Source organism: Notolepis coatsorum, assembly GCF_963971535.1.
Source record: "Notolepis coatsorum genome assembly, chromosome: 4".
NCBI lineage: Eukaryota > Metazoa > Chordata > Actinopteri > Aulopiformes > Paralepididae > Notolepis > Notolepis coatsorum.
In genome coordinates, this window is record NC_140168.1 from 189485615 (window position 1) to 189513177 (window position 27563).

The 27563-nt window shown below is 48.1% G+C and overlaps 1 protein-coding gene across 1 annotated transcript; it reads left to right on the forward strand.

Moving 5' to 3' along the window:
• Positions 1-13741: 13741 nt before the first annotated feature.
• LOC311226382 (enkurin-like) lies at positions 13742-14524 on the forward strand (the record flags this gene model as incomplete). Its single annotated transcript, XM_084311813.1, has 1 exon — positions 13742-14524. One exon carries the CDS (start codon positions 13742-13744, stop codon positions 14522-14524), a length of 783 nt encoding a protein of 260 aa, XP_084167939.1.
• Between the last annotated feature and the right edge of the window lie 13039 nt (positions 14525-27563).

Below are 27563 nucleotides of genomic sequence, written 5' to 3' on the forward strand. Positions count from 1 at the left end.
TAGACTCTGTCTGGAGGAGGGATATACCAGACCTGGAAAGTGACTTTGATTGGCAAGGAGCATGGGCAAATGTCCGACTTACATCAAGGAACCCGGACCATCAACAAATTAATCTTAACTATATTCACAGGACATACTTGACTCCTATAAGACTGAACAGAATGGGTCTTAAACAAGACTCCAAATGCTCCCAATGTACAAATGGAGACGAAGGGACATTTATGCACATGTATTGGGACTGCCCACCAGTTATATGCCGTATTTGCTATCGCGTTCCGCTCTGAGCCTTATGAGATATACTATCTCCTATGATACCTAATGTATCTCCCACGAACAAAAAAATACATGCACCACACCTGTACGGGGCTCCGCCCCCATGGTGGCACCGCCCATATAGCAGTGACTCCGGTCACCACACATCCTTCCTCTATTTTCGTCCCAGCGTACTTGGATGCGTGCACCGTACGATAACTAGTAGGATGAAAAGATCAGAGTCATAATGTTGGAAGCTTACCGGAGGTTGCTGGCCCCTGGCATCTTCGACGCATGTTTTCGGCGACACGACGGGCCTGTGTTGATGTTCCTCGTTTGATGACGGCACATCGAGGTTCAGCTGTACAAGACTGGCTGTCGGGCCAGCTTGTACTCAGGTAGGCCCTGTGTCTTCAGGCATGGGTATTAGTGTTAGTAATGCTGGTTTGTTTTGTTAACACAACCATGTTGTGTGTTGGCGCCGGGGGCAGGATGGTTTGGTGAACGTTCTCTGCAGGGAACGGTTTCCAAGCTGTCTTGGGCGTGCTGCAAAAACATCTAATGCTATGCTACATGCTATCGCTAATGCCGCATGCTATTACTACTGCTAATTGCTATGCTGTTTTAATGTCTCCGCCGTGAGATGTTGTCACTCTCCCTCCTCTTGCCCGGTTCATCAATGAAGGTCAGTCGGTAGCTGTTGTGTTTTTTTTTGCTGAGTCTTATTTACCTTTTTCGGGTAAATGGGTTGACAACAGGGTAGGCCGTAGCTAGGTTTCCTAGCCAGGTATTTTACCTTGTGTTCCGGCGGGGTTTGTTGAACGGTGTTCCCATCTGGGTTGGCGTCGGGTAGTGGGGCTATGGGTCCAGCCGACATGGTAAACATGTTGCGTGTCTGTGCACAGGCAATTGTTGTCTTGGGTCCCACATCGCCTGGCGCTAGGCTGCAGTAGTATAAGGGCAGGGCCGCCTGGGAGAAATGTGAGGCCCTGTGCGTTTTTAGACGCGAGGCCCCCCACCTCCTGGGGCGGCCCTGTGTAGGGGGCTATTGTTTCGTTTTGTCACTCTGCTATGAGAAGGTCTGTCTTGCTACAGTTTTCTCTCTTCTCAACCATTCATACTGACGGTCAATCGGTATACTGGGGGAGTAGTGCGGGGGGGGGGCTTTGTTTACCTTTTTTGGTAAATGGGCTAAACTAGGGCTGGTGTCCTGTTGTGAATATTTTGAATGAAGGCGGGACTGGTCCGTCTCCCCTTAACTTTGTGTATATGGGTTTGCTCATTCTACAGTATTTTGTGGTTTAGCTCTTTTATTCATTTAACCCTTTCATGGTGCACACCACAGTGGAGGGTGCTGTTTGCAATCACCACTGTGGCTCCGTGTTGACATCAGTCCTTTGTTTTTGATATATTGAAACAATGCCCCGCCCGGCCGACACCATGGGTGGGTCGGCCTGGCGAGTGGCTGGTGGGCTGTTAAGGCTTGTACCGCCACGGTATGGAATTGGCAACGATTAGAACTGTGTTCTATTAGAAAAATGGTGTCTGGTGGAGGGGCCTTGAGGGCCAGCCGACGTCGACACATCGCGCGAGATTGTTGACGTTATTAGCTTTGACCCAGCCGCAAGCTATAACCGCTCAGGGTTCCCCTCTCCGCAGGGGATTTTGGTCTTCTGCTGGAGCGCGGGCGGTATTGTCCTAGGCCCTACACCGCCTCACACCGCGCAGCCAGAAGAAGAGAGAGCACGGCCTCGTCAGCGGCGATGACGGGGCCCTCGACAGGCGGCCATGTTTTTCCCCCGCTGGAGGTATCCTGGGCGTCGATTCGACAGGTGTCCACAAGGCCGACAGCCTTGGCGGCCGAGGGATCGGCCATGTAGGATGGGTTCGGCTTGAACAAACAAGCCGTCACCGTCCTGCCGCGAGCAGCCCGCTCTCCGATCGCTCCCTTCCCCAACACCAGCGGAAGAAGTGGGCTCTGATTGTTTCCTTTGGCTGCGGGCCGCGTGCCTTCGTTGATGCGCGGGCGGCCCCCCTTTTCGCTTCTCATGGGGACAGGGGCTGACACCCAGTTTATGGCTGAGCCTGGGTCTGTCCGTGAGAATGTTGTGCTGTCAAGCGGCTCCCACACCTTGATCTGTGTTGGTTGAGCCTGGTGTTACGTCTGTCAACTTAAGTGTTGTCAGCAGGGGGGCTCGAAACCTTTTGAGGCACACAGTGCGGGCTTCCCCGGCCTCGCCTTCGCCAGGCCTGGTATCATGTTGGTGCCTCCCACTCCTGGAATATTGGCAAGTGGTCGCAGCTCACATGATTTGGGGTGGTAGTAATATCACTGCAGGGCTACGGTGTGTAGGAACCCATGGGGGCCTTACACCTTGCATGTCCGGCTGCAGAACAACTCCTTCAGCATGTTCTGGAGGGGTGTTCAGTGGGGGGGCTTTTTTCATCGGAAGCCCCCCGTATCAGACCGGCCCTTTCTGTCGGGGTTCCCCCTTGGGTGCGATTGCCTCGTGGGTGGTGTCAGGGTCAGGTGTTCCGACACGGAACGCGCTCCTCGCACGGTTCCAGGTTTGGCTACGCACAACGGGGGGACCGGGCCAACTATCTACGGTTCCTAGCGGACCTGCGCCACGTGACGGCGGGTGCGTTGGGAGTGTCGTCACATATGACTACGGCAGTATCATATGTCGAGGTGGATGGAGAGAACGCTGAGGCGGGGACTTGTGTTTACACAACCCCACCCGTTTTCAGGTTTGGTACAGACCCTATTGTCGGGGTCTCCAGCTGTGACAGCTCTGGTCAACGAGATCCAATCTCTGTGGATGAAGCAAGCCATCGTCGTGGCGTTCTCCTCCCGGTGTTCTCTGCCCGAGAAGTCGGGAGGGAGGGGTGTAAGACCCAGGCTGGACCTGTCCCATGGGAAGGTTCAGCATTTTTTGGATCGTCTCCTACCTGTTGAACACTGTCAGGTGGGGGTCTGGTTCTCCTCCATAGACCTGTAGGATGCGTATGCGCATCCCCGATCTTCCATCCTAGGGCTTACCTACGCTTCCTTTGCAGGGTTAGCGTATGAGTACCAGAGGCTGCCGTTCGGTTTTCTCTGGCTCCCCGCATCTTCACCAAGTGCGTGGAGGCCGCACTGGGGCCTCTGCGTCGTCCGGGGTTACGGAGTGTTCTGCCCTGATGACGTTCTGGTCCTTCGCGGTCAAGGTGGATCGTCAGGTCTCGTACCAGGCAGGTCTCTACCAGCCTGGGGTTGCTGTAGACTGGATGTAGAGTATTCCTCTTCCCAGTCAACGGTTGGAGGGCTATGGGCATCCATCTCAGAGCGTGTTGTCAACACGCTCGGGAGGTTCCGTCCTAGGACGGTTACGGCGCTGTCTCACGTCGCGTTTTCACCGACGCCTCCCTCGCTGGTGATGAGTCGGGCCAACGCAGTAGGGGGCAGCTGGCAAACCATGCTGCCCGGTCTGCGCTACGTTCAATGTGTTGGTGTTGAAAGCGGTCCTTCTGGTCCACAAATGGTGTTGATCAGGACGGACGATACGACGTCAGTGTCGTGTATCAACAGACAGGGAGGAGTACGCTCCCCCTGTCTGCACCAGGCGGCGGGCGGCTGGCTATGGGCGTCCTCCATCTGCGTGGCCTGAGGGCTCCCCACATCCCCGGCAGGGAGAATGTGGGTGCAGGTGTACTGTCGCGGGGCGGCCCTCATCCTGACGGGTGAGGATTGCGTCTGGACATGGCCAGGCAGGTCTGGGACCGATGCCGTGCCGCCAGGGATTCTTCCCCATACATCTGTTAGGTCAGTTGTTGGGACGGGTACGTTGAGGGGCGCAGGTTCTTGATCCTGATGGTGTTACCATCTGGAATGCGCATGCTCCCTCCACTGTCGCGCTTACGCGGGCAGATGACGTATGTTCCAAGTGTGGTGTAAGGCGGGGAGCCGGGACTCAGTCTCCTGCCCCCTGGATGCTGTCCTTAGTTACCTCCAGTCTCTCCTTGATAGACTGTCGGCTTCGACGATGAGGGTATATGCAGCAGCTATATCCTCCTATCATGAGGGGTTTGAGGGGATGTCTTGTTCAGCCACCCTCTTGTGAAGCGTTTCCTGCTTGGCGCTCCGCTTACGCGGGCAGATGACGTATGTTCCAAGTGTGGTGTAAGGCGGGGGGCCGGGACTCAGTCTCCTGCCCCCTGGATGCTGTCCTTAGTTACCTCCAGTCTCTCCTTGATAGACTGTCGGCTTCGACGGTGAGGGTATATGCAGCAGCTATATCCTCCTATCATGAGGGGTTTGAGGGGATGTCTTGTTCAGCCACCCTCTTGTGAAGCGTTTCCTGCTTGGCGCTCGACGCGTTAAGCCGGTGCAACGCTCCTTGGCTCCGACTTGGGATCTTCAATTGGTCCTCGGTCGGTTGTCCTTGGCCCCGTTTGAGCCGCTCGAGCAGGCGCCGTTGGGACAGCTGTCCTTCAAGACCGCGTTCCTTCTGGCTGTCACTTCCGCTAAACGCGTAGGTGAGCTCTGTGCTCTCTCGGTACGTCCAGAGTGCCTGTCTTTTCGGACCGATTGCGGTGTCACTCTGCGACCTAATCCTGCTTTCGTGCCTAAGAATATCCGGAGTTCCTTCCGCTCCCGGGATATTGTGGTTCAGGCGTTTCGTCCTCCTCCTCACACTAGTGAGTTAGATGCGGGCCTTCACCTGTCATGTCCAGTCCGTGCTTGGGGATTTACCTCAGCCGTACTCAGGATTTCAGGGTTACCGACCAGCTTTTTGTCTGTTACGGTGGGGCTCGTGCTGGTAAGGCACTGTCGGAGCAGCGCCTGTCCCATTGGTTGTGCGAGGGTGTTACCCTCTGCTACACGTTGGCTGGGCAGGATCCCCCTGGGGGCATCAGGGCGCACTCCACTCGTGGGGTGGCTGCCTCTGCCGCTCTCCTGGGTGGGGCCTCGGTGGAGGCCATCTGTGCTGCAGCTTCATGGTCCTCCCCGGGCTCCTTTGTAAGGTTTTTCCTCATGGACATGACCGGGGGTTCTGTCTCCCAGGCGGTTCTGGGGTCTGTGGCCTTTCCTGCTTCCCGTCCTTTGGTCGGGTAGCAGGAGTGTATGGGTATGGGCCACAGTGTGTTGAGTCACACGTGGTTCCGCCTGTACGGTGTGTTCAAGGGGTTCTAGTTTCCCTCTTGTTCGCATTCAGGTGGAGCTGACTGTGCCCCCCCTTCATTAGGGAGGATGGGGTGACAGGGCTCCCCGCACCCCTTGATGTGGGCTTACGGGTCCTCAGGGGGTACATTTGTCGGGCTTCGCGTCCGCTCTTCCCCATATCTCATAAGGCTCAGAGCGGAACGCGATAGCAAATACGGCACATAACGGTAGGTTATGTAGATAACCTAGTTATATTAGTATTGGCTGAGCGTTCCGCTCTGCGCGGCCCTGAGTTCCCTCTTGAGGAATCTTTTCCTGGGACGGGGTTTTTGGCGAGGAAGGATGTGTGGTGACCAGAGTCACTGCTATATGGGCGGTGCCACCATGGGGGCGGAGCCCCGTACAGGTGTGGTGCATGTATTTTTTGTTCGTGGGAGATAAATTAGGTATCATAGGAGATAGTATATCTCATAAGGCTCAGAGCGGAACGCTCAGCCAATACTAATATAACTAGGTTATCTACATAACCTACCGTTAAGGCATTCTGGAAAGATGTGACCCAACAATTATCAAAACTCGTATCTTGGAATATAACTGTACACCCCTCTGTATTACTATTGAATGATGTTTTTGAGTTTGCAGTAAATCCACAGCTAAAGAGATTGGTTTTATCGGGTATCACAGTAGCTAAAAAGCTGATTGCATCACGCTGGTTTCAATGCCCGAAAGTTTGGTTTCTTACATATCTCGATGTGATTTATCAAGAAATATCTACAGCAAGAATTCTGGGTCTCAATGAATCCAAAATGTCAATGTGGTTAGAAGTGGTGGAGAGAATAAAAGCTAGCTTATATGGTAGTGTCTGGTTAGGAGCGAGGGATAATGGAGGTACTATCCAAAGAGGGGTCCGGGAGGGGGGGGTTCGAGCTGGAGCATATGTGTGTAGGGTTTTAGATAACAGGTATTAGGGGTATATCCTGTATAAGACATTGGTATAATTGGTAATTTCGTTGGATATACACTATATACTGTAAAGTAGTATTATATATATTTTTTTTTGCTTTCTGTTTCTGTGCTTGCATGTCATTTTAGTCATCTTAATTGTTAATTTCATTATGCATTGTGTGTTGAGTACTGACTTTTAATAATTTAGTTTTGCAATAATAAAAAAATAAAAATAAAAAAATAAAAATAAAATAAATTGAAATCTTGCTTTTTTGACTGCTTTGAAATGGCATTGCTTTGTTCCCTTATTTGCAAACTTTAATACAACTTGTAAATGAGTTCATTATTGTTGGATTGTCCGACAGTATTGTGTCTCAATACTGTGGAAAGACTACAGGCGAGGGCTTATGCTGCATGGTCTGTCTGCGTGTGCTTCATGCATTAATCTTCACAGGTACCTAACGAGGTGTTAAAAACACACACAAGGACACAAGCTCTCCTTTCTTAGCAGAGAGAACGAAACATTTTAATACAATTTATCTTAACATTATAAGTTATAGCAACTTAACTTGTGACAAATGCAGTGTCTATATTAAAAATACCTTCATCATAAAACGCGAGTCAGGACTCGGGTGTATTATCATTAAACCACATTAAAACACATTTATGAGCGAACAAATTTCGTTTGAGTGGATTTATTGCAACCTAATGCCATTCATTCAATAGGCAAACTCAAAGAAAATAACAAACAACTTAGGTATTATATTTCGTCAGCATTTTATATACAGGCATTTCACGTTTTTTTTTTTTTTTTTATAATTTTTTGGCGTTTTATCGCTTTATTTCTACTGGGCAGTCCAGTAGAGAGAGACAGAGGAGGAATGGGAGACAGAGTGGGGGGAAGACATTAGGCAAATAACGACGGGTTCGGGAATCGAACCTGGGTCGGCCGTGTCGCAGCTGAGCGCGCTATGTGGTTCGCCACTGGGGCGCCCCAGGAATTTCACGTTTAACGTTGGGTTTCATTTAAGCCATTGTTATGCTTTATTGTCATGAAACACATCCACTTGTAAACAGCTGTCCTTATTTTAATGTTGCGCTTTGTTATTGCGTGGCTTGAATCCGCGGCATTAAGACAGATAAACAAATGTATTATCGCGCCTTTCAAGATGCGCTATTGGTCAGGACAGGCCGCCACGGCGGTGACGTCATTTAGTTGATGGCTATTGATGGATATAAACAGCGTTTTGACAGTGCTCTGCTGATAATTCACCATGCATACTACAGCGCGGGACGTGGCTGATGCGTTAAAACGGTTTGGTGAATTCAGTGGACACTGCGCCGAGGACAATACCGCACTGGCGACATTCTGTGATTATTATTATTATTATTATTATTATTATTATTATTATTATTATTATTATTATTATTATTATTATTATTATTATTATTAATTATTATTATTATTATTATTATTATTATTATTATTATTATTATTATTATTATTATTATTATTATTATTATTATTATTATTTATTATTATTTATGAAGCCCAAGACATCACATGCCCTGTGTTTAAACCGCCACCCAGCAGAGGCTCAGTGTTTAAACCTCCATCCAGCAGAGATAGGCTCAGTGTTTAAACCTCCACCCAACAGAGAGAGACAGTGTTTAAACCTCCACCCAGCAGAGAGACAGTGTTTAAACCTCCACCCAGCAGAGAGAGACTCAGTGTTTAAACCTCCACCCAGCAGAGAGAGACTCAGTGTTTAAACCTCCACCCAACAGAGAGAGACAGTGTTTAAACCTCCACCCAGCAGAGAGACAGTGTTTAAACCTCCACCCAGCAGAGAGACTCAGTGTTTAAACCGCCACCCAGCAGAGAGAGGCTCAGTGTTTAAACCGCCACCCAGCAGAGAGAGGCTCAGTGTTTAAACCTCCACCCAGCAGAGAGAGACAGTGTTTAAACATCCACCCAGCAGAGAGAGACTCAGTGTTTAAACCTCCACCCAGCAGAGACAGTGTTTAAACCTCCACCCAGCAGAGAGACAGTGTTAAACCGCCACCCAGCAGAGAGAGGCTCAGTGTTTAAACCGCCACCCAGCAGAGAGAGGCTCAGTGTTTAAACCTCCACCCAGCAGAGAGAGACAGTGTTTAAACATCCACCCAGCAGAGAGAGACTCAGTGTTTAAACCTCCACCCAGCAGAGAGAGGCTCAGTGTTTAAACCTCCACCCAGCAGAGAGAGACTCAGTGTTTAAACCTCCACCCAGCAGAGAGGCTCAGTGTTTAAACCTCCACCCAGCAGAGACAGTGTTTAAACCTCCACCCAGCAGAGAGACAGTGTTTAAACCTCCACCCAGCAGAGAGACAGTGTTTAAACCTCCACCCAGCAGAGAGACAGTGTTTAAACCTCCACCCAGCAGAGAGACTCAGTGTTTAAACCTCCACCCAGCAGAGAGAGGCTCAGTGTTTAAACCTCCACCCAGCAGAGAGAGGCTCAGTGTTTAAACCTCCACCCAGCAGAGAGAGACTCAGGGTTTAAACCTCCACCCAGCAGAGAGAGGCTCAGTGTTTAAACCTCCACCCAGCAGAGAGACTCAGTGTTTAAACCGCCACCCAGCAGAGAGAGGCTCAGTGTTTAAACCTCCACCCAGCAGAGAGAGACTCAGTGTTTAAACCTCCACCCAGCAGAGAGAGGCTCAGTGTTTAAACCTCCACCCAGCAGAGTCAGTGTTTAACCCTTTCACTGCCACACTACAGAAGGTTAACCCTTTACTATCATAATAAAAACGTGAGTTATACTATGAGCAGGATAAACTGCTCATTAGCAGGGGAAGCTGCTCTTTTTGCCAAAGCCCGTCAATGATTCAACAGCACAACCAGGTTACAAAAGATACAAGGTTTATTGGTTACTTAAAACACATGAGCATGACCCCCAGAATATGACGGGGTTAGCAGAACCAGAGAATAACAGCGGGTACAGTAAGGCGTCCCTTAGGTAAATTAGCACACTTATCACAGCACTTTTATATAGGTATAGGGCTCAACTCTATCAGCTGAGTAACAATGTTCATCAAAGTGTTGAGTGCTACAGTGTAGGTTAGTATTAGGACAAGTATAATACATTATATAAATGTATGTATGTAAAATACCACTTATTAAATTAAAACAGACATAATCATTTCACTACCACACTACATAAGGTTAACCTTTCACAACCACACTACAGACGGTTAACCTTTCACTATACCACAAATCAGAGAAATAGATTAGTCTAAAATAAGCTTATTACTTCTGTTTTACAATTCAATATGTATATTTCTAAATAGGGGATAACCTGATGAACACAAAGATATCATTATTGACTCAAAACAGCTTTACCAAATGAGAATCACCATCTTTTTAACCATTAAATCCATTTTCTATAGGTTCTAATCATATTCTTTTTAGCTTATCAATCTCCATTTTAAACAGCTATTATTCAGTACTATGGGTATTTTCCAGGTTGGTTCAGAAAGAGTTTAATGGCAAACCTCTGTGATTCTTTGTCATAAACACAGCATATTTCATGTTATTACGTTCAGCATCATTAGTCCAACATAACAGAAATATTGGCAGTTTAATTGGAGCTTCATTGAGGATATAAACATTAATTTTAAAGTGTATGAGTTACTGTATTAGTGAATCTAAGTTCCTCCTCTCTGCAGTTGTCTCTCGGGTGGGTTTTTACAAGAGACCCCCCAGGTCACAGGAACCTGTTATCTACTCAGCTCCATTGTTCCAGCTGCTTGACCACCTACTATATGTAAATTTAGCTCGGTGTGAACCCAGCACCCAAAGTCTGTATTCACACACACAATTTGCGACCTAAGTAATTGCCAACCTAATCAAACATTATTTGTATAAAGACTAGAAAGATGAATCATTTCCTTTTGCACACAGTAGAACTTACTTAATAAAAATGCCGACATCTGGTGGTGTAAGAATGTAGATCCCTACAGGGCTTGGCCCTCCTGTAGCTTCTGGGACTGGAGAGAACAGCTGCCAACCTACTATGTATTCACTATGTACTGATCTTTTACTGAAACGTCATTTTACTGTACTTTGCCTATTGCCGTACTTTTATTACTGTTGTCTTACTAATGTGATGCTTTTATTTTATTTTACTTTTATCTTTATTTTTTATTTATTTATTTCTATTTTTATTTTTTATTTTATTTTAAACATTGATCTTAACTGATCACTGTGACTTTATTACTTTTATCGTTATATATGCCTATGTTTGTGTACAGCACTTTGAGCTACATAACATGTATGAAAGGTGCTTTATAAATACTTACTTACTTACTTACTTACTTACTTACTTACTTACTTACTTACTTACTTACTTACTTACTTACTTACTTACTTACTTACTTACTTGCTCGCTCGCTCGCTCGCTCACTCACTCACTCACTCACTCACTCACTCACTCACTCACTCACTCACTCACTCACTCACTCACTCACTCACTCACCCACCCACCCACCCACAACCCCCACCCACCCTTCCACCCACCCACCCACCCACTCACTCACTCACTCACTCACTCACTCACTCACTCACTCACTCACTCACTCACTCACTCACTCACTCACTCACTCACTCACTCACTCACTCACTCACTCACTCACTTACTTACTTACTTACTTACTTACTTACTTACTTACTTACTACAGAAGGTTAACCTTTCACTACCACACACACAGAAGGTTAACTTTTCACTACCACACTACAGAGGGTTAACCTTTCACTACAACACTAAATTACATAAACTATCATGACTTTTCCTTCTATGGGTGTGTTTGCAGTGCCACAAGACAGAGTCGTTGTCATAACAAAATAGTCTGCACTAGAACGTGGCCAGGTGTTAATTGCCCCCAGAGAGAGAGAGAGAGAGAGAGGGGGGCCATGCAGGATTACAATGCATTCTGGGTAGGGTTGTAGTTGTTTAACACTGTAAGTGTAAAACTTTCAAGGGCATTTTCTCTGAATACGTTTTGTGATATCACCATGATTCATAGGAAGTAGCTTGAAAAGTATCCCACCAAAATGTTCAAGTGATGGCTTATTTTGAAGGTATGAATCTGTACTTTCATAATATGTAAACAAAATAAAATTTGAAGTTGCCTCAACAAGTCCCTACTATCTACAGCTAGTCACATATTCATTACTGTCCTGCAATTTTAACAAATGTCCCGCAAAATCGACACGCTGTCGTGCATTTGGATCATATTGATTTGGTCACCCTACTTTGAGCTGCAATCTGTATGAATGGTGCTATATAAATACAATTATTATTTTACATTTATTTTAATTTAAATTTAAAACTATACATTTTAAGACTTCTAAATGTCATGTTTTTAGACATAATATATATATATATTATTCAAATGGGAGCTAAATATATTATACTTTATTATTATATTACATTATATTAGGGCTGACCCCTATTAGTCGAATACCGGTAGTCGACTAATCGATCGAAAGGAGCCGTAGTCGACTGCCAACCTCTTAGTCTAATGCAAAAGATTTTTTTTATCATTCTTTCCAAAAGAAAAGAGGCCCAGAAGCGTGGCTAACGCTAATGGCACGCATACCAGAGGCTAACTGCCTATTCTATTATGACATCATACTGTGACATCACAAGTTCTCGGATGTTCTATTATGACATCATACTGCAACGTCACAAATGTTTAAAAAAAAAAGTTTATCCTGCTCCTGTAATACTGTATATTATAAGTTTATCCTGCTCACAGCACTTCACCATTTTAATATTGTGTGTATTGAGCCGCACTGTATTGTAGCCATTCTCCAATCTGTTAGATAAAGTTTTCATTCATTCATTACACTACTGTACACCAGTGTCGGTGCCATGGGGGGGCATTCGCGACCCATGCCCCCCAGATGGCGGACTGTGCCCCTCCAAACGTCATGGGCAATTATTATAAAAAAATTAAAATCCGATGTTTTCCTTTATAAATAGGCTATTTAGCCTATTAAACTAAATTAAACAAAAAAAAGTCTTAAAAGAAGTGTATGTTTGATCGCATGCTGATTGGTGTGTGTGTTTGAATTTGTTATTGCGTAATTGGTCTCGTTGAGTTGATGGGTAGGGCGTGACTGCGTGACTTGAGTGAGCGTGAAAAGAACAATAGAGTCATTAAAATATAACACTTCTTGGAGACTGACATAAAATGGATATATACGAAAATGGTTGCATGGTGAGGCAGGGGCACCTAAGGCTTCTTCACGGCCTCCTCCAATGCCTCCTCCTGGTGACGGTCCTCCAACATATAACGTTGAAGTCTGCCAAGAAGCGCCCGGTGCTGCAGCTGCAGGTGCATCTGTTACAGCAGAAGCTAATGTGGTAGATGCTACAGCTGTGAAGCATATCATGGACCTGTCACGATCACCTATAATTGAGGCAGATTTGAAGTAGCAAAAGAGTTTTTCAAGACGGAAAAGGAATCACAGCCAATCGAGGAGGGGATCTGGACCACAAAGTACATTTTGTCACACTACCACAAATCTCTTGTGGCAATGCCCAGTGTATTGATTGCGTTCAGGCATGCATTAACCTTCGGCGCGTCCACCGCAATGTCCGAGAACTCGTTCTCAAGCTACGGAAAGTTTTTTCGGACCACAGACGGACAATGCTCCACAGACGAAAGGCCCAATTGGTTCAGCTGGCGTTTGAGAAAGACCTCACGTGAAAGTGGGACACCGTCCTGTGGAGATTCATTGCCACGACTCGCCGCCTCTAACTCTTCTAATGGGTAAGTCATATACTGTTTAATTTAAGCCCCTTGGCCCTTATTATTATTAATAATACTTTCACTTGCTAATGAATTTAAGCCCAGCCTCAGGCTATTTCATAGTGTTTAATTTGTGTGTGTGCGCGAGACGCGAGTGTGTTTGTGATGTGAGAGAGAGAAAGAGAGAGAGACTGTCTTATCTCTTATGCGCACTAATGTTTTGAAATGTGTGTTGGTTTGCGGGAAATTCGTTTTCTGAAGCCTATATTTTATTTAGGGAATGTATGCACAAAAAAAGTTCCTCTAACTGCGATCTGAAAAAAAAGAAATCTCAGAAAGGCAGCACCCCCTGCCGATTTAAAGTTCCAACGTGCCTGATTATCACATCATACTGTGACATCACAAATGTTCTAGAATGTTGTATGATGTCATAATAGCACATTCTAGAACATTAGTGATATATATATATATATATACGCAGGAAAGAGGATTTCACAAACAAAGCATCGGATGCAATACTGACAAGCTAGACTTGCTAGCTATCATTGGTTTTGTGGTCCCCCCCGCATTATGGTATATTATATTTGACCGCAGTCAGGATGTCGACTACTATGTATCCACCAGAGAGCATCTACAACCTCATTCCAAAGGAGGAGGTTAAAATACAGAAACCACCAAGGCATATATCCAGGTTTAGACCAACAGTTGTCCACGAGAGTAAGTTAAATAAGGATGCAATGCAGACAATGGGACCAGCGAAGGTAGACGTGCCATCCCCAGAGAAATACCTGGTCAAGCATTCCAAGGAGCCAGATCTTCCTGAGAAGAAACCATGCTCAAAACGGAATAATAACTGCGGCACGATAAGGAAACCTGATGTTCCTTTGAGAACAGACCACCCACTTATCATTCACACAAAAAAGGATTTCATAAAGAAAAACGTCATTGAAAATGTAATGGCGGTGGCAAGGAGGCCGCAGCCGGCCTATGCTGACACCAAAATGGGACACAAGCAGCCACTTGAAAATTCAGGCCTCATCCCGAAGTACATAAAGAGAAAGGACTATGGAGAGACACCTGAGTACCTCCTGCAGCGCAAAGAGGAGACGATCAGGGCTCAGGAGGAGTATGACGACTACGTCAAAGAGTGCGAGAAGCAGGGGGCCATGAAAGTGTTTTCTGAGGAGGAGCGGCAGACGACTATTAAGGGCCTGAGGGCCTCATGGAAAGAGCTGCATCATCAGTTCCAGGGCCTTTCTGTTGTCACAGACACCATAGCCAAAAAACACCACAAGGAGTACCTGGAACAAGCGATGAAGCAGCTGGAGAACGACATTGGTCTCTTTGAGAGACACAAGACCATCTACATTGGCAACAACTAAGATATTTCAAACAAACAAAACGTTGTAAAATAGTAGCAAGAGAAGAAACTGCCTCTTGAGTTGACTTGATTGTTTAAGATGTGAAGATTTGGATAGAATCAACAATAAATAGTCCTATTACATAAACATTATCATTTCCATCCTTAGTTATGGAGTGAGCTGCAATCTGTATGAATGGTGCTATATAAATACCATTATTATTTTAAATTAAAAAATATATATTTTAAGACTTCTAAAGAATGTCATGTTTTTAGACATAATAATATATTATTCAAATGGGAGCTAAATATATTATACTTTATTATTATATTACATTATATTAGGGCTGACCCCTATTAGTCGAATAGTCGACTAATCTATCGAAAGGAGCCCTAGTCGACTGCCAACCTCTTAGTCGAATGCAAAAAAAAGATACTAAAAAAAGAATTATAAATATATATATATATTTCTTTTTAAATTTTTTTGTATCATTCTTTCCAAAAGAAAATAGGCCTAGAAGCGTGGCTAACGCTAATGCCACGGATACCAGAGGCTAACTACCTATTCTATTATGACATCATACTGTGACATCACTTTTTATCCCAGAACTGCACGATCTCCTCACAACGCTCTACTACTTCCACAAACATCCTAATTTTAGGAGACCTCAATATTCACGTCGACACCCCCTCCTCCCCCCCTGCATCTGAACTACTACAACTACTGGACTGCCTCCACCTCACACAGCAAGTCGATGTCCCAACACACGACAGGGGACACACACTCGACCTGGTCATCAGTGACTGCCCTGATCAGTAACCTGCTGGTATATGAGATGGGTGTGTCTGACCACAGGGTCATCTCAATGGAGCTGCCATTCCCCTCCCCACACGACAAGCCCAAACGCCAAATTCACTTCAGGAACATCAAAAACATCAACCCTGACGCCATATCCCTGGACCTCCATCATCATCTCTGCAACCCCTTCATCTGCCACTGAATCAGTTGACCTATACAACAGCACCCTGAGCCGGCTCCTGGATCTTCACGCCCCTGTAAAAATAAAATCAGTCTCCTTCTCACGCTCCTCCCCCTGGTTTACCAGTGAGCTGCGGAAACTGAAGGCAACAGGCCGTGTCCTTGAGCGCCGTTCCAAGGCGTCAGGGCTCACTGTCCACAGAGAGGCATACAGAGACCACCGGAAGGCCTACACAAAGGCCCTCAGAGATGCACGGACATCATTCTACTCCAACATCATCAACAACAGCCCCGGTAACTCCAAACAACTTTTCTCCACCATCAATAATCTCCTCAAACCACAATCAGCCACTCACAATGACACCACAGATGATAAATGCAACAGCATCCTTGACGCCTTCAGGTCTAAGGTCAACACCATCCGCTCCGTCCTCTTACTCCTCCACTCCACCTCCCCTCACCGCCGCCCCACAGCCAGGGATCTCCCAGCCTCTCCGCTCTTCGCAGCGAGAGGTTGAGTACATTATCACCAAAATGAAACCATCCACTTGCTCCCTTGACCCCTTCCCCACAGCCCTTGTAAAAACACTGCCATAAGTCCTCTCATCACCACAGCCATTAACCACTCCCTCCAAGCCGGCTATGTTCCACCTGCTCTAAAAACAGCCATCATTACACCCCTCCTGAAAAAACCCACACTCTATCCGGAAGTTCTTTCTAACTACAGGCCCATTTCCAACCTGCCCTTTCTCTCCAAGGTGCTGGAAAAAATAGTGGCCGCCCAACTTCACCAACACCTCAAACACAATAACTTATGGGCGGCTAGGTGGTGCAGTGGGCAAGGCGCTCACCACCAATGCAGGAGACGCTGGGTTCAAGCCCAGCTCCGCATTGCTATCAGCTTGGATGGTCGTTCATACTAATACAATTGGCAGTATTAGGGGGTGAGAAGCTGATGGGTGGGGATCAGACGTTGTGGACTCCTACAGGTCGGTTGGTGCGCCTGCGCAGCAGAATCAGGAAGCGACGGAGGCGGCGTGCCCTCTAAACGCAGACCCCAGACGCTGAGAGATTGCGCTGTGCAGGTGAAAAGATGCGACTGCTGCTTCCTCGAGTACCGGAGGGGACACGTGATGTAAGACTTAGTCCACATTGCAGCCGGCTTGTGGGAGGCATGGCCTAACAGCGTTCGAGACAGGGGAGGGTAGAATTGGACGATACGAAAATTGGGATGAGAGAAAAATAGAAAATGGGAGAAAAAAGTAGATACAAAAAAACACAATAACTTATATGAGACATTTCAGTCGGGGTTCCGCTCAGCCCACAGCATGGAAACAGCGCTGGTCAGGGTCACTAATGACCTTCTGATGGCTGCTGACAGTGGTTCCCCCTCCCTCCTCATCCTCCTGAACTTGTCAGCAGCCTTCAACACGGTCGACCACACCATCCTCTTGGACCGTCTTCACTCCTCCATAGGACTCTCCGACTCTGCACTACAGTGGTTCACCTCCTACCTCACAGACATAACTGAGCGCATCTCCTTGGGGGGCGCAAATTCCCGGACACACCCTGTCACCTGCGGCGTCCCACAAGGTTCCGTCCTCTGCCCCACCCTCTTCACTCTATGCTCCCCCTTGGTTGTGTCATCAGCCGGCATGGGATATCCTTCCACTGCAATGCTGATGACACCCAACTCTACCTCAGGACTGCCCCACTTCCCTCTGCCCCCCTACCGTCACCACCATCATCACCTTCATCCACACTGACCACCTGCCTTGAGGAGATAAAGGCGTGGATGAGTCACAATTTCCTACAACTAAACAGCGCCAAAACAGAAGCCATTTTAATCGGCACCCCACACCAAACCAAATCATCCCCAATAACCAGCATCACCTTTTCCAGCCAGAACCTCCCCCTCTCACCTGTAATAACGAACCTGGGCATAAAAATGGACCCCCACCTGACATTTGACTCCCACATTAAGCACCTGTGCAAAACCTCATTCTTCCACCTTAGAAACATAGCCAGACTCCGTCCCACACTCACCCTGCCAGATGCGGAAAAGCTTATTCACGCCTTTGTCTCCTCAAGGCTTGACTACTGCAATGCACTGCTCATCGGGATCCCTAGCAAGAGCATCCAGAAGCTCCAACACATCCAGAACTGTGCTGCTAGGATCCTGATGAGAGTGCGGAAATATGATCACATCACACCCATACTCCATTCCCTACACTGGCTCCCTGTCTCCTCCAGGATTGAATACAAGGTCTCCATCCTCACCCATCAGTGCATCCACAGCAATGTCCCCTCCTATCTAAAAGAGCTCATCGCTCCCCCAACCTCCACCCGCTCCCTCCGCTCTGGACACTCAAACACACTCCAACCCATACACAGGACACACCTCTGCACCATGGGTGACCGGGCCTTTTGCTCAGCTGCTCCTCGGCTGTGGAATGCCCTCCCCGACCATCTGAGAGCACCACAGTCCGTTGAGGTTTTTAAAAGGGGCCTAAAAACATTTATTTTTAACAAGGCATTTGCCGGAATTAGTCTTTTATTTTTAATTTGACTTCTATTCATTTCTATTATTATTATTATTATTTTAATACGTCTGCCGAAATACGAATGGTACTATTTGTTCACAGCGCATATATATATATGGCGCAAGTAAAGTAGAACTTCCCTTAGCCCTTAGTTCTTTACCCTCCAACCTAGTGGCAAGACGTTAAGCCTCACCCACGATACACGTGTGGTGCAGTATGGTCAACTTGGCCTCAGAATGGCATTGAGACATCGTGTGGATTAATAGTTGAATTGTCATAGTTTGGCACTATACCGTCGAGTGGGACGTATTTCTATTAAGTTAATAATAGTCTATTATGTATGGTGCATCGTTCGGTTAGAGTTATAAAGTGAGCAGTACCCCCATCGTTTTCCTCGCGTTATCTAGAGTCTTAACCAGGCTGGGCAGACCACGTGTGGTGTTTTCATCCGAGGAGTTCTGGGCAAGGACGAGTGGACCTGCACATTGGATTACCTTACCCGGACGACGGCGAGCCCTACACGGCTTGGATTATCTACTTGCTTTGGGTGCTTTGATTATGCCATGGATAACAGCCAACACTGGTAAGTGTTGGAACTACCCCCGAGAGGAGTCCAGGTGAGACAGCGCTCTAACCCGAGTGAGGTCGCCTCACGTCTCTTCGTTGTGGACCGGCAGCTACCGTCTACAAGAGGGCCCAACTGTATTCATCTGTGGACCAAGGTTCTGTGGGCACCGTGTTCAGCACTCTGAATTCTCCCAAGAAATCGTTGGCCAGATGGGATATCGCCAGCGGCTCTCCTAACCCCCCCCCCCCCCCCCCCTACTGACTTACAACCAGCGGGACCCCCTTTAGTGTATCCAGCTATAATCATTAAGTACCATCGCTATAGTTCCCTAAAGAACCAGGTTGTATACTTGCTTCCTGCGTAACCAGAGATTGGACATTCAATGTTGATTTGCCTACGAATACTAATTTGCCTTACAAGTGCATTCAAATCATAAATGTCATTACGTGAACGTTGTATATACCCTTTGCTATATATTAAAGATTCGACGGATACATTTGTGTGGACTTGGTTTCATCAGGTGGGAAAGTGTTCATCATATCTATATCATGTACTGTGTGGCCAGTAGTTAAAGTACATAAAGCGGTAGTGGTTTAATGATACCATACTTATCAATACAGTCAGGGAATTGTACCCCTCAGTTACAATTGGTCCTTCGAGCCGGAGGGTAACTAGTGTAATATTAATATAGTGTTATTAATATTGAAATGGCCTATGATGAACACTCCACGAAACGGTCCTCCTAACGTAGAACGCCCGCGGCGCAGACGACAGCCACCTCCGTACTTAGAGGATTACGCTGTCAGTCAACTACCTAGCCTTCTACAAACGGTAAACGCGGTAAAAGTAGAAAGTAAAATTATGTCTGACCTTAACGACCAGGTTACCCCGACCACAGAGGCCCTAGTGGGTTCTAATGTAACTGACCAAGCTCACGGTGGGGACCAGGAGGGAGCTGACATGCCTTTACCCCCCGCCAATACCGAAGAAGTAGTCCCCGACCAGCCCCGGGAGGAAGACAACCCTACAGAGAGAGAACTCTGCACGGAAGAAGAGGAGGAGAGCGCCGAGGAAATAGAGCTCCAGGACTCCCCAACGAGTACCGCCAGGAGCGGCTCACCTCTACAACCGTCTTCCCCCAGTGAAGCGGAGAGGATGCTATCACAGGCGTTCCTCGTCAGCCTGACAGCCTCTACCGAACGCGATCGACTCCAGGGTGAACGCGATCGACTTCAGGGTGAACGCGATCGACTCCAGACACAGCAACGGAGCGAAGAAGAGCGCATACGCCTGGAGATGAGACACCTTCAGACGGAAGAGAATATGGCAAGAGACCGAGCAGACACCCAGCGTGCCGCTGCCGGTGCCCAAAGAGAAGCAGAGCGCGACCTCGCTCTCATCCAGCGCGAAACCGAGCGCGACAGACTACAAGCCGAGCGCGACAAGCTACAAGCGCAACTAATGGAGCAGCTGATCCTCAAGGCAACACCCTCTCCCTCCGCCAGGGGTTCAAGGAACTCATCGAGACAACAGTCAAGGGCAGCGTCTCCTAACCGAGCAAGCGACCCTGAACTTGACCAACAGACCAAGCCTATACCCCCCGCAGACCCCCTTCCCCGACCGGTCCAAGCGAGACCCAGCTACAAGGAAGGATCAGCATACACTGCGGAGAAGCTAAATAAACGACTACAGGATCTAGAGGACCTGATAGAAGAAGAAGAGGGAGAGGAGGAGAACCAAGCCCGACGACAGCACAGTACTCCACCGGACCAGGAGGTCCAGTACAGCCCAGGCTATACCCCCGCGGCGCTGCGCTACAGACCCCCGACTCTATTCACGGGTGAGCACGACGCACGACCAGCCCCGAGGAATAGCACCTGGACCAGCGGGCCATGGTACCCTGCCGGTACCAGCCCACAGAGAGGCGCAAGAGGAGACTCGCCTAGGAGGCCTCTCCCCCAACGCTCGCCGATGTATCAGCCATCCACGGCGTCATACATTGCCACACCGACCATCCCAGACTTCACCCATGAGAATCGGGCACAGTACACGGAGCTCCGAATGTGCTTAGAGACAATGATGGTGGATGTCGTTGATGAACGTCACAAGTATGCAATATTACTGAAGCACCTGAAAGTACCCCGAGCGCACAATATAGCGCTAGCCTATGCCACCTCTACAACCCCATACACCGCGGCTCTAGCAGCGCTGGACCAGAGATATGGACGTATATGGGATTACGTAATCCAAGAGATAAGGCATATTGACCGCCTACCCCCAGCAACAGACAATCGCTCATTAGACGACCTGTCTATAAAAGTGCAGTCCCTGGTAGGGATGCTGGGAGCGCAACGAGAAAAGGGTATGCACGAGCTATACGCCAACTCTAACATCGAGAGGATTTTAGAGAAGCTGCCACCCGCCAGACAAGAGCGCTTTAGGCGGCAGAGAGACCACCGTGATCCTAACGGTCCCGAACCATCCCTCCTCGATCTAGCCGACTTCCTGGCGAGAGAAGTCAGCAGCTTACGACTGGATACGTTCGTGCGGAGCACACCAAGCCCCAGAGAGGGACCCAGGAGAATAAACGATGGAAGAAGATCAGTGACTGTCATGCACCAATCAGAATCAGTACCGAGCAGTAAGAACCACAGTACCCCCTCGAGAAAAGAGAAGTGGAAGATGGTGTGCCCGTACTGCGAGAAGGAACACTGGCTGTCACAATGTGACCTGTTCACAAAGATGAATGCAGAAGAAGTGAGTCAATGGATAAAGTCCAACAGGCGCTGTTACCGATGTGCGCGCAGTCACATGGCAGCCGAGTGCCGCCTAAAGAAGAGGTGCAGTCGGTGTGACGGAGCCCACCTAGATGTCCTACACGACAGTAACAGAAGAAAGCCTGCACCTGCACCATCGAGCAGCACCAAGGCAAGTGTCATGTACATTGACCCCGCCAGCAGCAGCGGCGCCCAAGTGCTCTTAAAGGTAGTCCGTGTAACATTGAGCTACCAAGATAAAGTCATGGACACTTACGCCGTCCTTGATGACGGGTCAGAGAAGACCCTTCTGCTCGCGTCCGCTGCGGCCCAGCTGGGACTGCGGGGGAGCGAGAACCAAATGACGATTCGGACAATAAGAAGAGATTTAAAGATGATAAAAGGCGAGAATGTCTCCTTCACTATCGCAGCAAGCGGGCAGCCAGAGCGACGGTATAGGATTACAAATGCTTTCACCAGCCAAGAAATAGGACTATCACAGTACACCTACCCCATCGCCAAGCTGATGGATAAATATGTGCACCTGCGTCAACTACCTATCCCGCTCATAGACGGCGCCACCCCGACCCTGCTGATAGGCTCCGACCATGCAGACCTCATAGTCCCGATAGACCGGGTCCATACAGGACCCAGAGGCTGTCCTGCAGCAGTCGAGACCCGCCTAGGATGGACACTACAAGGCCCCCTCGCTAAATCTCTCAACCGAACAGCAGCCACTAGCTGCCTCCACTCCAGAGTGACAGAAGAGGACACCACTCTCCTGCAGCATGTCGAGAGGCTATGGACACTAGAGACAATGCCCTTTAAGAACGAAAAGAAAGACATTCGTTCTAAAGAAGACATTTACGCCATAAACCTCGAGCAAGGGACAAAGAGAGTCACAGTCGGCGGAGTGATGAGATACGCAACTCCACTCCTGAGGCGAGAGGGAATGCCCACCTTTCACGCCACGAAAGAAGCTACGGAGCGGTATCTATTGAACACAGAGCGGCGCCTAGCCAAAGACCCCGCTCAAGAGAGTGTGTACCGCGCTGAGATTGAGAAGCTAATCACAGCGAGACACGTAATGAAGATTGACATTAAAGAGGCCGATCAGACGACCGAATCATGGTACGTGCCGCACCACAAGGTCCACCACAACGGCAAGGATCGCATTGTGTTTAACTGCAGCTACCAGATCGGATCCCAGAATCTGAATAAAGAGCTCTTGCCCGGCCCCACACTCGGCCCCTCTCTACTAGGCGTGCTACTACGCTTCCGCCAGGACAAGGTGGCTATCAGCGGGGATATCAAAGGGATGTTCCTGCAGGTGAGACTAGTGGAGGAGGATAAGCCCCTACTGCGGTTCCTATGGAGAGAGAGGATCGGAGATGAGCACCCAGCCATCTACCAATGGGAAGTCCTCCCCTTCGGAACCACATGCAGCCCGTGCTGTGCTACATTTGCACTGCAGAAACACGTCGCAGAGGACCCAGCAGCAGATGAAGAGGTCCGACACAGTGTGAAGAACAGTTTCTACGTGGACAACTGTTTACAAAGCGTTTCGACCCAAGAAGAAGCCGAGGCTCTCCTACTCAAGCTACGCGCCTCCCTGATCAAAGGCGGCTTTGATCTCAGGCAGTGGGCCAGCAGCGACCCGCACGTATTGCGCAGCCTCTCCCCCGCGGAGAAGGCTGCCAGCAGCAAGACCTGGATGGCGACAATCCCAGGAGAAGCCCAAGAAATGACACTAGGACTAGTCTGGCGCTTCAAAACAGACTCGCTCCACTATAGACACAAACCCCTGACCACGGAGCAGGGAAGGTCGACGGCGATACCGACCACCAGACGGAGTGTGTACAGAACACTCGCCAGACAATATGACCCGTTGGGATGTATTCTACCTTACACCACCAGGGCAAAGATGATTGTACGAGCACTATGGGACAAGGACCAGGGCTGGGACGACCCAATACCCGCACCCCTTGCCTCCACATGGAGAGAGTGGGAGACGGAGCTCCGCTCACTCCCAGGCGTCAATATACGCCGCAGCTACTTCCCACCCACAGTGAGGCCAGAGACATGCAAGATGGATCTACACGTCTTCAGTGACGCCTCCGAAGTAGCCTATGGATCGGTGGCCTACTTGCGTGCCCAAGAGAAGGGAGGAGAGATACACACCGCTTTCATCCTGGCTCGCTCAAGAATAGCCCCACGAAAGCAACAATCTATCCCGCGTCTAGAGCTCTGCGCAGCCCTAGCAGGAGCGCATCTAGCCACGTTAATCCAACGTGAACTCACCATCCCGGTGCAAAGAACAATCTTGTGGTCAGACTCTACGACAGTACTCACATGGATCAAGTCTGATTCATGCAGATACAAAGTCTTCGTGGGAGTCAGAGTCACCGAGATTCAAGAGTTAACAGAAGCAGCGAGCTGGCGGTATGTGGACACCAAACACAACCCAGCTGACGTCATCACCCGGGGAATGTCCCTAGATGACCTCACCCGTCACAACATCTACAGTGACGGACCAGAGTTCCTCAAGCTCCCGGAACAAGAGTGGCCTACGCCCACCCCACGGGAGGCGAGTAAAGAGGAGGCTGAGAACAAGAAACCTATGTTCTGTGGACTGAGCACAGTCGCCTCCACAGACCCCAACATAGATGACTGCCTCACCCTACAGAGTGCGCAACTAAAGACATTTCTGTGGCACCACCCAGAGATTCAGCCCACTGCCGACATTTCAGCAGCTGACTACGAAGAAGCAGAACTTCTTCTACTACAACGAGCCCAGAGAGACTCGTTCCCCGACGAGCTAGACTGTCTACAGGGAGGAAAGCCCGTCCCATCAGACAGCAGACTGCTCCACCTGGCACCCGAGAGTGACGCCCATAATCTCATCAGAGTGGGTGGTCGTCTGCGGAGAGCCCCCGACCTACCGGATGACGTTAAGTACCCGATAGTCTTGAACAGCCGACACAAGGTCACAGAGCTGATCATAAAGAAATACGACGAGGATGTACACCACGCAGGAGCAGAGAGAGTCTTCGCGGAGATCAGACGTCGCTATTGGATACTTCAAGGGAGAGAAGCAGTGCGACGCTTCCAGCGAACCTGTCTCGACTGCCGAAAGTGGCGCGCGCAGCCCAGCATACCCCGGATGGCTGACCTACCTCCCTGTCGCCTCCGACTCGGCGACAAGCCATTCCACTCCACAGGCATGGACTGTTTTGGCCCGTTGTATAAAAAGAAAGGAAGAGGAACCGAGAAGCGGTGGGGTATTGTATTCAAATGCATGACCACCAGAGCGATACATATCGAACTCCTTCCGACCATGAGCACAGACTCATTCCTTATGGCCTTCCGAAGATTCACATCACGGAAAGAAAAACCGTCTACATTGTTGTCTGATCACGGGACAAACTTCAATGGCGGAGAAAGAGAGCTGAGAGAGAGCTTCCAAGCTATGGGCCCAGAACTTAAGACCCACCTCGCTCCATCCCAGATTGACTTCCAGTTTAATCCCCCGAACGCACCCCACTTCGGTGGAACCTGGGAACGAGAAGTATGTTCTATAAAGACAGCCCTGTACGCCGTGCTTGGGGCCCAGACTGTGGCGGAAGAAGTCCTAATGACAGTCCTCACGGAGATCGAGGGAGTATTGAACTCCAAGCCCCTCGGCTACGTCTCCAGTGATATAGCAGATGTCGACCCAGTCACCCCCAACACACTCTTGATGGGGCGGCTGGACCCCGCGCTACCCCAGACAATGTACAGGCCTGAAGAAGCGAACGGCCGAAGAATGTGGAGGTGCAGTCAAGTACTAGCTGACAAGTTTTGGAACAGCTTTCTACTCCACTACCTACCGTCTCTACAGACCCGCCAGAAGTGGGTAAAAGAGAGAGACAATTTGACAGAAGGAACAGTCGTCATGATTATCGACCAGTCACTACCCAGAGCTATGTGGCCGGCTGGCCGCGTAAGCAAAGTGATCACCGGTGCCGATGGCAAGGTCCGAGCAGCTGAGGTGCTCGTCCAAGGGCGAACTTACACACGACCCGTGGCGAGGCTAATAGAACTGCCCAGACTCCCAGACACTATCGATGACGACCATGACCCCATGACTTTGTGAGTTGACTGACCCTTACAGCGGACCTTGAGTGGTAGACAGTGCGGTCAATCTGTCTCTGCTTAGCTAATTAGGTGGGACTAATTAGGGGGCGGCTGTTGTGAAGGATCAGATTAAACCGAATATATATATTTATTTATGGATATATATTTAATAGTATTTGTATATCGTTTGATATCCCTTGTATATTCCTTGTACATATACACTGAATATCCCTTTGGTCTACTAACAGCCCATAATAGTTTCATTCTCTCATTGGACAAGAACTTGGCGCCAGCAGCCAAGCCCCTTGGTTCAAGTTCAATCGTGCCGACGAACATGTCGTTACTAGCCCCGGTTCCGCGTAGGAATACGTCTGCCGAAATACGAATGGTACTATTTGTTCACAGCGCATATATATATGGCGCAAGTAAAGTAGAACTTCCCTTAGCCCTTAGTTCTTTACCATCCAACCTAGTGGCAAGACGTTAAGCCTCACCCACGATACACGTGTGGTGCAGTATGGTCAACTTGGCCTCAGAATGGCATTGAGACATCGTGTGGATTAATAGTTGAATTGTCATAGTTTGGCACTATACCGTCGAGTGGGACGTATTTCTATTAAGTTAATAATAGTCTATTATGTATGGTGCATCGTTCGGTTAGAGTTATAAAGTGAGCAGTACCCCCATCATTTTCCTCGCGTTATCTAGAGTATTAACCAGGCTGGGCAGACCACGTGTGGTGCTTTCATCTGAGGAGTTCTGGGCAAGGACGAGTGGACCTGCACATTGGATTACCTTACCCGGACGACGGCGAGCCCTACACGGCTTGGATTATCTACTTGCTTTGGGTGCTTTGATTATGCCATGGATAACAGCCAACACTGGTAAGTGTTGGAACTACCCCCGAGAGGAGTCCAGGTGAGACGGCGCTCTAACCCGAGTGAGGTCGCCTCACGTCTCTTCGTTGTGGACCGGCAGCTACCGTCTACAAGAGGGCCCAACTGTATTCATCTGTGGACCAAGGTTCTGTGGGCACCGTGTTCAGCACTCTGAATTCTCCCAAGAAATCATTGGCCAGATGGGATATCGCCAGCGGCTCTCCTAACCCCCCCCCCCCCCCCCCCCTACTGACTTACAACCAGCGGGACCCCCTTTAGTGTATCCAGCTATAATCATTAAGTACCATCGCTATAGTTCCCTAAAGAACCAGGTTGTATACTTGCTTCCTGCGTAACCAGAGATTGGACATTCAATGTTGATTTGCCTACAAATACTCATTTGCCTTACAAGTGCATTCAAATCATAAATGTCATTACGTGAACGTTGTATATACCCTTTGCTATATATTAAAGATTCGACGGATACATTTGTGTGGACTTGGTTTCATCAGGTGGGAAAGTGTTCATCATATCTATATCATGTACTGTGTGGCCAGTAGTTAAAGTACATAAAGCGGTAGTGGTTTAATGATACCATACTTATCAATACAGTCAGGGAATTGTACCCCTCAGTTACAAATTGCATTGGTTTTATTCATTTGAATTGTTTTTATTCATTTAACTTTTTATCTTTATCTCTTGTAACATATATTTTCAAATATAAAGTGCGGTACAAATTGAATTCATTATTATTACAAATGTTCTAGAATGTTCTATTATGACATACTTGACCACAAATGTTCTAGAATGGTCTATTATAACATCATACTGTGACATCACTTTTGAGGTACCGAACTGAAACACGTCGGTACTACCGAGTATCGAATCAAGTGAGAAACCGAAAAAAAAATAAAAAAAAAATAAAGAAAATACATTTTTATTGATTTTTTTTATTATTATTATTATTTTTTTTTTTTACTTTTTTTTTTCATGTCAACGTTTGTGTAAAAATTTCGCACTTTAGGCAAAGAAGACAAAAGTACACTGCATATGATTGGAGAATTTGATATACCCACATATGATGAAGTGAAAAACATTATTCTGATGGTGAGGAAATGGCTGTATAATGGCAACATTGAGTATTAAATGATAATCTGAAAACAAATATTGACCAAATGCATAATTTGCTCATGCTGATTGTTATCCATCTAGATAGCACTA